Genomic DNA, 12318 nt, shown 5'->3' on the forward strand with positions numbered 1-12318 from the left:
ATATTGTGAGGTTCAACCGTGAAAAGAACTAGATGTTTTGAGTTCTCCCCTCAAAGTAGGCATCCATCTACAATGCCCGGCTCAAAGAGGCAAACTTAGAAAATGATTTGAGTGAATGGTAAAGAATAAAGAGAAGATAGAAACACCGTATCATGTTGTACACCTGAAACTAATATGTTATATATCAATTACATCTCAATTTAAAAAAAGAGAAGCACAGCGTGGGGGGGGGGGGGGTTGGGGGCAGGGAGGGTTGTCTCAGTCCTTCCTTAACACTGAGGTTTGCTGTATGTGTGGGACGCCACAAGGATGGAGAGTAGGTGAAATGGCACTGTCGAAAGGGCCAGCGCCAACACGCAGGAGCTTGGGCTTGCAGCAGGGCAGTTCGCCAGCGGGGAATCCAGCACCCGCCCTAAGCCAGAGCCCCGTTGTCCCTGGAGCCGCCGCTACTCGCGAGCGGAAAAACACTGCGCACGCGCAGGCCCGGCGAGAGGCACCCTCCAGTGGGCCTGGCCTCGCCTCCAGCTCTGCGCTGACCGCACTTCCCAGTCACCTCTGCCTCTTTGGCCCTGCTGTTTCCCCCCGCCCTCTCCGCGCCGGCGCTGGCGCCGGTAGCGACTGCGCGCGCAGAGCCTGAGCAGGCGCCGGCGGGAAGGGGAAGAGGCGGGTAAGAACGGCCTGCGTCCGGGTGCGACCATGACAGGGTTGGGAATGTCCTCTTCGGCTCTCACAGCTCTTGGGACCCCTAAGGAGGGGAGCCTCTAGAACCGGTTCCTCATGCAGCTCAGGCGTGCCTCTGATAGTCGAAATGTTTCCGCCCTCACCTTTCGTTAGGTCTGGTCCGCTCCGCTCCTGCGTCTCCTTTCCCCACCCCCACCGGGGAATCCTCAGGCCCCTAGCCTGTCCGCTAGCCCCAGACAAGTCTCACTTGCCTTACCCGCCATTTAGGTAGTGCCCAGTGTTTATCTGCTTGTAGTGTCGCGGTAGCTGTGACTCTCCAGGTCCCCAATTCAAACACACAAAGAGCCTCGTTTTTTTGACGCTTGCTGTTTCTGACACCCTTTGCTGAAGGAGCTTCCCGATGCTCTCAGCAATGAAGTCAAGGCCACCAGACAGATCTTCTTTACTTCCGAGCATCTCCATCTAATTATCTGCCTTTCATGGTTTGGTTTCTTGAGGTACGTCCTTTACATCCATATGCAGTTTCCCGGAGTTAACGTGCTTTCCTTTTGGAAGTACGCGTGTGCTGCCGTTTGGAATGAAGTTCTTCACTGGCAGTGGGGTAGTATCAGCAGTTACTAAGAAGCATGGTAATATTAGAATTTCTGCTGTCGGCTACCAGAGTGGATGGATATTCAGTGAACCCTCTTTTTTTGTAGCAGGGGGCAGCATTTTAGCTCAGTGGCAGTGCTTGATGCCTTGAAGTTGGGGTCAGAGGAAGATACCTTGTAATTAAGCCACTGGGGTCCAAAATCTGCTGACTGGAAGAAATCTAAAGCAAAAAAAAAAAAAAAAAAAAAGCCTAACAGCCATGTCATGTTTAATAATATCTGCAGGTCAAATTTCTATGTAGAGACAAATGCACTGTTTGCTTTTATATGCCAGCTAAATGTAATATGTTGACATTCTGTAAATGCTGATGTGAAGTTTTAGCAGCTGACTTGGAACCTCTTAATCAAATTTCTGAATTCCTAGATAATCATGATAATCAGCTTAGTTAGTTTTACTTTGATAAATTTGACTGATTGCTATAAACTTAACCACTTTTTTTCTAACATCAGCCCACACCTTTCTGTCAGTCTTATTACTAATTCCCTTTGGTGCCTAAATTACAAAACCTTAGTCATCTTAGATTTCCCCTGTGCTTTATCTCCAGATGTCTTATATTACTGAATCTCAGTAGGCTTCTTTATTCAAAAAGTAAGTTGGATTTATCCCTTGATTCTCATTATTGAAGCTGTAAAGCTGTTTTCAAGGACTTTGCTGCCTCTCAGTTCATCCCTTGGAAGGTTTGTATAACAGTTCTGAAACATGATTGTTGTCATGTTTACTCTTGAGCCTATAAAGGCTCATGTCTACATTTCTGCACTTGAGTTTCAAAGCCTTTTTTCTCTATAACCTGGCCTAGTAATTCCTGTGCATGTGATATGGTGGGAAAAGGCCAGGATTTAGAGTAAAAAGACTTAGATTCAAATATTGAGAGTATTGTTATACTAACACTGTGTCCTTGGGAAACTTTTTCAGTTTCCTTCTCTCTCACTTCAAAAAAAATTTTTTTAATGTTTATTTATTTTTGGGAGAGAGAGAGAGAGAATGTGAGGTGGAGAGAGGCAGAGAGAGAAAGAGACACAGAATCTGAAGCAGGCTCCATGCTTCGAGCTGTCAGCACAGAGCCCAACGCCAGGCCCGAACTCATGCTGTGAGATCATGGCCTGAGCCAATGTCAGACGCCCAACCAACTAAGCCACCCAGGTGCCCCTTTATCTCTCACTTCAAATAACAGTATCTTATTTTTTTTATTATTTTTTTTAATGTTTATTTATTTTTGAGAGAGAGAGAGTGTGTGAGCAGGGGAGGAGCGGAGAGGGAGGGAGACACAGAATCTGAAGCAGGCTCCAGGCTCTGAGCTGTCAGCACAGAGCCTGATGCAGGGCTTGAATTCATAAGCGGTGAGATCATGACCTGAGCAGAAGTCGGATGCCCAACCGACTCAGCCACTCAGGCACCCCTCAAATAAAAGTATCTTTTCTTCTAGACTCTTAATTATTGTGAGAATTACAATTGGCAGAATGTGTGGAATAATTATCATAGTTAAACAAATAAAAACAACCTAAGCTATTGTTATTTCTCATTGTATTCATTTCATAAACAGTTGAAAACCTCATATATGTTAGATACTGGCGCTACTGCTATGAAAGATAGTCTGTTCCTTTAAGGGGCTGTCTTTCAGGGAGCTTTCAGAGAACATATGTATCTATAGGGAGTAGGGTGGTAGTGTCTGACAAGGTAAAGTGTGATATAGGCTGTAAAATAGGTAAGCTTAGGGTGAGCACCAAATCCAGAGGAGAGAGGAACAGGGATGGTTCTGCAGGAAATTATGTTTGAACAGAGTCTTGAATTATAGCAAAGATCCAAAAGGAAAAGGTGAGGAAGGATGCCTTGAAAGAGACACTTTTAGAGAACTGCAAATTGTTAGGTTTTGTTGGGGTATTAAGTTCAAATAGGAGTATGGGAAATAGGACTGGACAGGTAGAGGTGAGATTTGAAGGGCTTTGTGTGCTCAGAGAAATGTGTAAATTGAAGGATTATAAGTAAACAGTTGGCCTGATCACTTTTTTTTTTTTTTTAATGTTTATTTTTTGAGAGCTAGAGCACGAGCAGGGGAGGGGCAGAGAGAGGTAGACGGAGGATCCAAAGACGACTCGGTGATGACAGCAGCGAAATCGGTTGCTCAACCAACTGAGGCACTCCCACAATTGGTTTTTGAAAATTTGTTCTGGCTAGAGTATGTTCTTCCCTTACTACAGTATACAAAAACTTATGCCTTTGTGCCTTATTTTCTTTACTTCACCCAGAAGGGCTTATTTCCTGTCTTCATATGTTAATCTTTATCGTTCAGGTCCCATTTCTTTCTTTCTTTTTTTTTTTTTTTAACGTTTATTTATTTTTGAGAGACAGAGTGTTAGTGGAGGAGGGGCAAAGAGAGAGGGAGACGCAGAATCCGAAGCAGGGTCCAGGCTCTGAGCTGTCAGCACAGAGCCCAATGCAGGTCTTGAACCCACAGACCACGAGATCATGACCTGAGTCAAAGTCGGACACTTAACCTGACTGAGCCACCGAGGCACCCCTCTCAGGTCCTATTTCTGCTGTAAAGCGTCCTCAAATTATTTTAGGCCCCATTACGTATTCCCTTCTTTGAAACCCTATTAAGAAAGTATCACATAGTTTAGTCCTTATTTGTTTCATGTGTGTTTTATGTCCCTAACTAGATCATAAGCTTCTTGAACATGGTCAATGTTTGATATGTGTATGAATAGAAGACATGTTAAGCACAAAAATATGTTGTCTGGTCTCCTATTTTGTTTTTCAGGATAGGACCAGATTATGGGCAACAGTTCTTTTAATTAATCTGTCATCATCATGGCTAATGAGGACTGTCCCAAGGCTGGTGATAGTCCTTTTTCATCGGATAAACATGCCCAACTCATCTTGGCCCAGATCAATAAAATGAGGAATGGAGAGCATTTCTGTGATGTGCAGCTGCAAGTTGGGAAGGAAACTTTTAAAGTTCATCGGCTGGTGCTGGCTGCCAGTAGCCCTTACTTTGCAGCTTTGTTTACTGGAGGAATGAAAGAGTCCTCAAAAGATGTTGTACAGATTCTAGGAATTGAAGCTGGAATCTTTCAAATACTTCTAGATTTCATATATACAGGTATGTCAAGTGAGCATTTACCTTTGAGTGAAGAGTGGTGTAATCACTCAGGTATTGCAATGGGAATATAAATAAGTTAATACAATTTATATGGAAAGTAATTTAACAATACGCTATCATCAGTGTTTGAAAGGTTTCTATCTTTTGACCCAGTATTCCTTTTCTAGGAATCATAAGTAATCAGTTAGTGCTGCAGGCAAATGTTTATGTACCAGGATGTTTATTGTAGCATTATTTACAATAATATATAATTGAATACAATCTAATTGTCCCTCAGGATATATGATTAAATAAATCATGGCACATGTATATATCATGGAATATTTTTTTTTCAGTTATGTTATGGAAGATTTTTCAGTTATGTTATGGAAGAGTGTTTACAATATATAAAATGAAAAAAAAATTGGATATAAATACTTCTCTAGTTTTGTAAAGGAAAAAATTATTTGTATTTGCGCACAGGAAAAAGACCAGAGTGTTGATAAGTATTTATCTCTGGATGATGGAATATGGATGATCCTTATTTTCCCCTCTTTTTCTGTTTTTTTTCTGATTTACAATCAGGATGTATATATTTTATTTAAAACTTTTATTTTTAAAATGTTTTTGAAGAGTTTTAATGACGTTAGAAAATGCACACAAAAACTATGAAGTTTAAGTTTTATATGATAGGTAACATAAATATACATGGGAAAAAAGATTAAAAAGAAATGCACTGAAGTGTTAATACAGTGTATGTCTGTGGGAAAATGTCATTTTCATTTTTATACTTTTATGCCTTAAGGTTTTTTTCTGTGGTGAATATATATTACTTTTATAATTAGAAAACATGTTTGAAAATAAAGACTGTGTTTGGTCATCATGCTTAAAGGACTACTTGATGGGAGATAATTATGTGATCTGATAAAATATTGTTTATTTAACGCATGGTATTTAAGCCTGGAAAATGACAAAAGGTCATTTCTTTGTGTTCTTCATATTGCTTTTTGGAAGATATCAGAAAATAACTCTTAAATTGGAGATTATAAAAACTATCTTTTAAAAAAAATGTTTTTTAATGTTTATTTATTTCTGAGACAGAGACAGCATGAGTGAGGGAGAGGCAGAGAGAGAGGGAGACACAGAATGTGAAGCAGGCTCCAGGCTCCCAGCTGTCAGCACAGAGCCCAACGCGGGGCTCCAACTCACAGACCGCGAGATCATGACCTGAGCTGAAGTCGGACGCTCAACCTACTGAGCCACCCAGGCGCCCCTAAAAATTACTATCTTTAATGCAGCCTTGTCTATTGGCTAATGTACAAATTAGCGTTGAAGGATTTTTTTTACCTTTTCTAAATGATTTGTGTGAGCTGAAAACTGTTTCATAAATGCCCCTGCTTCTTTTATTTCCAAAATGTAAATTAACACAGATTAATCTGATGGAATTAGTGAACTACATAAAAACAGAAGCAATACTACAAAGTGTCTATTCTGCCTCTGTTTAAGGGTAGCAACAAGAGATACTTATTGAAAGACAATGTTCCCGGTACTATCATCATATTGTTGGTGATTAGCACTTCCATCAAATAGATAAAAAGTAGTAAAACCCAGGGGCGCCTGGGTGGCTCAGTCGGTTGAACATCTGACTTTGGCTCAGGTCATGATCTCACCACTTGTGGGTTCGAGCCCTGCATCGGGCTCTGTACTGACAGCGCGGAGCCTGGAGCCTGCTTTGGATTCTGTGTCCCACTCTCTCTCTGCCCCTCCCTTGCTCATGCTCTGTCTCTCTCTCTCTCTCAAGAATAAATAAAACATTAAAAAAAAAGGTAGCAAAACCCAGAGAAATAAATAGTACTGAGCATATTTGGGAGAAACAACATTCTAGAATACTGAAATTTAAGGTTAAAATAGTTAAGAATAGCATTTGGCTACTAGTAGAAGATATAAAGTGGCTTAACAAGATAGAAATTTATTTTTCCACAAAAGTGAATTCATAGTAGGCATTCCAAGGATGGCAGGGTGGTTTCATGATGTCATTAGCATCCTATTATTTTCCCAACATTTCGCTCTACCATCTATGGCTTGTAGCTTCTAATCTCGTATCGCTGAACTCCAGCCAGTGGAAGGAGGAAGGGGAAAAGGCAGAAGGGCCTGCTAGCTAAGTCTATGCTCTTTTTAACTTTTGCTGTTAGCCCTACCCAGTAACTGCTGCATATATCCCATTGGCCAAATAGTAAATAACTCATCCCTATCTGTAAGGGAGACTAAGAAATGTAATTTGCAGCAGAGCACAATTACCACCCACAGCAAAATCAAGGTTCTCTTAGTAAAGGATGAAAAGAAAATGGATATTGAGTATTTATTGGACAGGGAACTTTGCAGTCTTTGATATAATTTGTTCTTAAAAAACATGTTCTTTCACTGCAATAGCATTTCCTTTTGGGGGGATGTGGGCACAGCAAAACCTGTTATTCTATTGATCTCTCCTTTGGATTTATCTATACATTCTTCTTTTTTTTTTTTTACTCCTTATTTATTTTTGAGAGAGAGACAGAGTGTGATCAGGGAGACACAGTATCTGAATATCTGAAGCTCTGAGCTGTCAGCACAGAGCCTGACGCGGGGCTTTAACCCACAAACTGTGAGATCATGATCTGAGCAGAAGTCGGATGCTCAACTGACTGAGCCACCCAGGCGCCCCTATCTATACATTCTTTATTAACCATTCCCAGTTCTAACAGATCTTAACAGATTTTTCTCACATTAGATTTTTATATACTTCACTTAAAATCAAATAACCTGGGTTTGTGATCTAGTTCTGTCACTAATTAGCTATTTGATACAAGGCATTTCCATTTCTTTAGTCAATCATTCATTCTTTCAACAGATATTTATGAATAATTTTTTAAAGGTAAGCTCTATGCCCAATGTGGGGCTTGAGCTCACAACCCCCGAGATCAAGAGTTGTATGCTCTACTGACTGAACCAGCCAGGCGCTCCACATGAATACTTTTTGTGAGCTAAGCACTTGGGATATGATAGTACACCAGATAGGCAGAGCCTCTGCCTTCACAGAGCTTTGTAGATAGTGCAGTTAGGTACTTACAAATTTGAAATCAGCTTGTGAGAACCTCATTTTCCTTAGCTGTTAAGTGGGGATAGCATTTCATAATTCATGTGAAGGTTAAGTGAGATAAATTTTAATAAATGTAAAAGTGCTTTTTGTAAGCTATAAAGCCTTATTAAGTTATAGGGCATTCTTTGTATTGCTCTCAAGTAACTCTTGGCTTTATCCAGTAACAGTCATTCAGTCTTCATAGATCACAACCCATAATCTTACCTTGTCCAAATTTGTAGTGAATTCTCATTTCGTTCAACTAAGTCTTACCTCCATTTTCTCTGCAGCCACTACCATTTGCTCCCATGGTGGATTCCATTTCTTATACTTTCAGAAATCCCCGTTTGCATTCGACAAGCCATATTCTTCCTCTTACCATAATCTCTTTGGCCATTCATTTATTTAAGACAAATTTTTTGAACACCTGTGGGTGCTAGGCATTGAGAATACAGAAGGGACAAACCTTCCCCCCAACAGACTTTATAAATCTTATTGGGAATACAAACTTTAGATAAATAGTTTAGTGGAGTGAATATCATAAAGGGGATGAAGGGCAAGTATAAGATTGAATTGAGAGTTTATTCTTATCGGGTAGGAGAATTACAGTGTTTTTTTTCCCCCTTCTAAATATAATTGACTATTTGGTATTCTCTCAAAGTCACATATGTAAATATATGAAAGTGAAGCCATCTAGAAAGAGAGTGGTATACATAGTTACTAAATGTTAAGTATTTAAAACTTCTCATATGTTATAGACTCCTGATTATACCTAGTATTAAAAATTAATGTTTGTGTGGCACTTTATCATAATTGAAGATGGAGACCCTGCGTTACTCACCCCAGTGCCTTAGTAAATGTTAGATGCATTATGTTAAACAGCCTTATGTTAAAAGCATGGACTTTGATAGCAATCCTTACCCTCAATCACTTGATCATGTGACTTGGTGACAAATTATTTAAAGCTTTTGATTCTGTTTTGATAGAAAAAGAAAAAAATAATATCTATTATATGGGGTTGTGGTGACAGTTAAATGAATGTCTAAAACAATTAATGTGTCTATCCATTGTAAGTGTTCCATAAATGTTAATTATCATCATTTAGTTTTCTGCTCTTTCTACAAATCCTTTGTTGCTTTTTTTTTTAAATTACTTTAAAAATTTTATTTTTAAGGTTTATTTATTTTTGAGAGAGAGAGAGAGAGAGAGTGAGAAAGAGTGCGAGCAGGGAAGGGGCAGAGAGAGAGGGAGGTACAGAATCCGAAGCAGGCTCCAGGCTCTGAGCTGCTATGAGACCATGACCTGAGCTGAAGTCAGATGCTTACCCAACTGAGCCACCCAGGCACCCTGTTGCTTTTTACTTAGCATCTATCAACTCTGCAAACACTAAGCTATCAGTTAATATATTAAATTATATTAAATAAATAATGCTTTTTGACCATAAGTCAAATGTTTGTTTTATTTTTTTGGTTAATTTGTCTCCCTACTTCCCTAGGTATAGTGAACATAGGCGTGAATAATGTCCAGGAGTTGATTGTTGCAGCAGACATGCTACAGTTGACTGAAGTTGTTAATCTTTGCTGTGAATTTCTGAAAGGACAAATTGATCCACTGAACTGCATTGGGATCTTTCAGTTCTCTGAGCAAATTGCCTGCCATGATCTTTTGGAATTCACAGAAAACTACATTCATGTCCATTTCTTGGAGGTTCACAGTGGGGAAGAGTTCCTGGCACTTACAAAAGATCAACTGATCAAAATTTTGCGAAGCGAAGAGCTTAGTATTGAGGATGAATATCAGGTCTTCTTAGCTGCAATGCAATGGATTCTGAAGGATCTGGGAAAAAGAAGAAAATATGTGGTGGAAGTGCTAGAACCAATTCGATTCCCTTTATTACCTCCTCAGAGGCTTTTAAAGTATATTGAAGGTAATTTTTTTGTTGCTTGTCAAATGAGTCAATATCCAGTGGCTTTTTCTGTTGAAATGTGATAATGTTTTCATTTTTCAGTCCAACAGCAGACATTTATTGAATGATTACTATATGCAAGATACAACTTTTGTGTTTTGTGGATAGTGGTATTCAGTATTTGTAGCCATTATTTTAATCAAACCTTTACATACCTTTCTTGAGATTAAATACTAAGGGAGATTAGAGGTATAAATAAAATCAGTGACAGAGCTAAAATACCACTGCTGTTTTTGGTAATACTGATTATATTTCAGTGTAAGATAAATTCAGCAAAACCTGTCATTTGAGGAGAATGCATATGCTAAAAACAAAACCCAAACTCAATAAATCCTGTAAGTCTTCTCTTTATAAAATTAATTTTATATTCACTCATGGGTGGCTCAGTCAATTAATTGTCCGACTCTTGATTTTGGTTCAGGTCATGATCTCATGGTTGTGGGATTGAGCCCTGAGTTGGGCTCCCTGTGGAACCCGCCTGGGATTCTGTCTCCCATTCTCTACCCCTCCCCTGCTTATGCTCTCTCTCTCTCTCTAAGTAAATAAATAAACATTTAAAAAAATAATAAAAATGAATTTTATATTGATACAGTATCATAGCTTCTAAGTAGCCTTTGAATTATCTTTAGGTATGAAACTTTGAAAATACTTTTCATCATAGTATAAAATAGTTTAAATTGTTGTATTAGAAGAATGATAGTATGTATTTAAATTATTCATTAATTAAGATTTTATTTTTAAGTACTCTCTACACCCAATGTGGAGCTTGAGCCCACAACCTTAGTATTAAAAGTTACCTGCCCACTGACTGAACCAGCCAGGCACCCCATATTTAAATTTATTTATTTATTTATTTATTTATTTATTAATGTTTGTTTATTTTTGAAAGAGTACAAGTGGGGGAGAGGCAGAGAAGGAGACAGAGGATCCAAAGTGGACTTGGCACTGAGAGTGGAGAGCCTAATGTAGGACTCAAACTCAAAAACCGTGACCTGAGCCACCCAGGCATCCTAAATTTATTTTTAAAAACTACCTTAGACCTTCGGAATACAAGCTGGTGCAGCCACTCTGGAAAACAGTATGGAGGTTCCTCAAAAAACTAAAAATAGAACTACCCTATGACCCAGCAATTGCACTACTAGGCATTTATCCAAGGGATACAGATGTGCTGTTTCGAAGGGACACATGCACCTCCATGTTTATAGCAGCACTATGAACAATAGCCAAAGTATGGAAAGAGCCCAAATGTCCACTGATGGATGAATGGATAAAAAGGTGGTATGTTTATACAATGGAGTATTACTTGGCAATCAAAAAGAATGAAATCTTGTCATTTGCAACTACGTGGATGGAACTGGAGGGTATTATCCTAAGTGAAATTAGAGAAAGACAAAAATCATATGACTTCACTCCTATGAGGACTTTAAGAGACAAAACAGATGAACATAGGGAAGGGAAACAAAAATAATATAAAAGCAGGGAGGGGGACAAAACAGAAGAGATTCATAAATATGGAGAACAAACTGAGGGTTACTGGAGGGGTTGTGGGAGGGGGGGAATGGGCTAAATGAGTAAAGGACATTAAGGAATCTACTCCTGAAATCATTGTTGCACTATATGCTAACTAATTTGGATGTAAATTAAAAAAAAAAAAAAAAGTTAATTCAAAAAAAAAAAAAAAACACCTACCTTAGACCTGGTTTTAAGATTTTAAGCTCTTACCCTTGTTGTGCATTGAAACTTTAGGATATGACTGAGTTACAAATGAGCTTCTTTTTTTTTTTTTTTTTTTTTTAATTTTTTTAACATTTATTCATTTTTGAGAGACAGGGAGAGACAGAGCCTGAGCAGGGAAGGGGCAGAGAGAGGGAGACACAGAATCTGAAGCAGGCTCCAGGCTCTGTCTGAGCTGTCAGCACAGAGCCTGATGCAGGGCTTGAACTTATGAACTGCAAGATCATGACCTGAGTGCAAGTTGGATGCTCAACTGACTGAGCCACCCAGGCACCCCACAAATGAGCTTCTTATGAATTAAATACACCGCTAGCATTAAAGGTATAATTCTGTGAAAAAATTATATTTAATATGGGGGTGCCCGGCTGGCTCAGTCGGTTAGGCCTGTGACCTGATTTCAGCTCAGGTCATAATCTCAAGGCTCATGAGTTTGAGCCCTGCATCAGACTCCCCACTGACAGTGCAGAGGAACCTGCTTGGGATTCTCTCTCCCTCTCCCTCTCTCTCCCCCTCCCCATTTGTGCTCTCTCAAAATAAATAAGTAAACTTAAAAAAAAGAAAAAAATTATACTTAATGTGGATTTTTAGTTTTTTTCTACTCTTAACAGTGTTAACAGAATTTTGTAGGTTTTTCTGAATGTTATCTTTTATTAATACACATATATTACTCAATCAGTTCTCATTATTCACAGTCATTATGCTCTGTAAAGTTGCCACAAACTTTGAATTGGCAGATACTGAAACATTGTTCCTAGGGGAAATACTGGGTAAGTTCTTACTCTGGTCGCAATATTTTTGCCAGATGATCAATACATAACCTTGTTTTATGTGTGTGTCTATCAGAAGCACCTTATTTAATTTATATACTTGATTCATTAATGTTGAACTCATGGCCAACAGCACTATAACTCATGCCTGAATGAAACCTATCCAATACATGTATTAATTCCATAAGGTATATCACAGGCTTCCTGCAATTAGGAACACTAGACAGCACTTCAAAAGTAGGCGTGGGGTCATTTTTAACAATGAAGTCAACAAAGCACAAAAATGTGAAAAGCATGGCACTAAAGAGACCGTGAAAAGGACATT

General features: G+C 39.0%; 1 protein-coding gene across 6 annotated transcripts in view; it reads left to right on the forward strand.

Moving 5' to 3' along the window:
• Nucleotides 1-558: 558 nt before the first annotated feature.
• IPP (intracisternal A particle-promoted polypeptide) overlaps nt 559-12318 on the forward strand; it is a 43165-nt gene continuing 31405 nt past the window's right edge. For 3 of the 6 annotated variants that reach the window (XM_078451978.2, XM_078451982.2, XM_078451983.2), the window contains exons 1-3: nt 674-1178; nt 4091-4432; nt 9022-9453. In XM_078451978.2, the coding sequence (XP_078308104.1) occupies nt 4141-4432; nt 9022-9453 (724 nt within the window). In that variant the 5' untranslated portion in view covers nt 674-1178; nt 4091-4140. The other 3 variants (XM_078451979.2, XM_078451981.2, XM_078451980.2) reach the window with 3 other exon arrangements.

Source organism: Panthera onca, chromosome C1 (assembly GCF_046562875.1).
Source record: "Panthera onca isolate mPanOnc1 chromosome C1, mPanOnc1 haplotype 2, whole genome shotgun sequence".
Lineage (NCBI taxonomy): Eukaryota > Metazoa > Chordata > Mammalia > Carnivora > Felidae > Panthera > Panthera onca.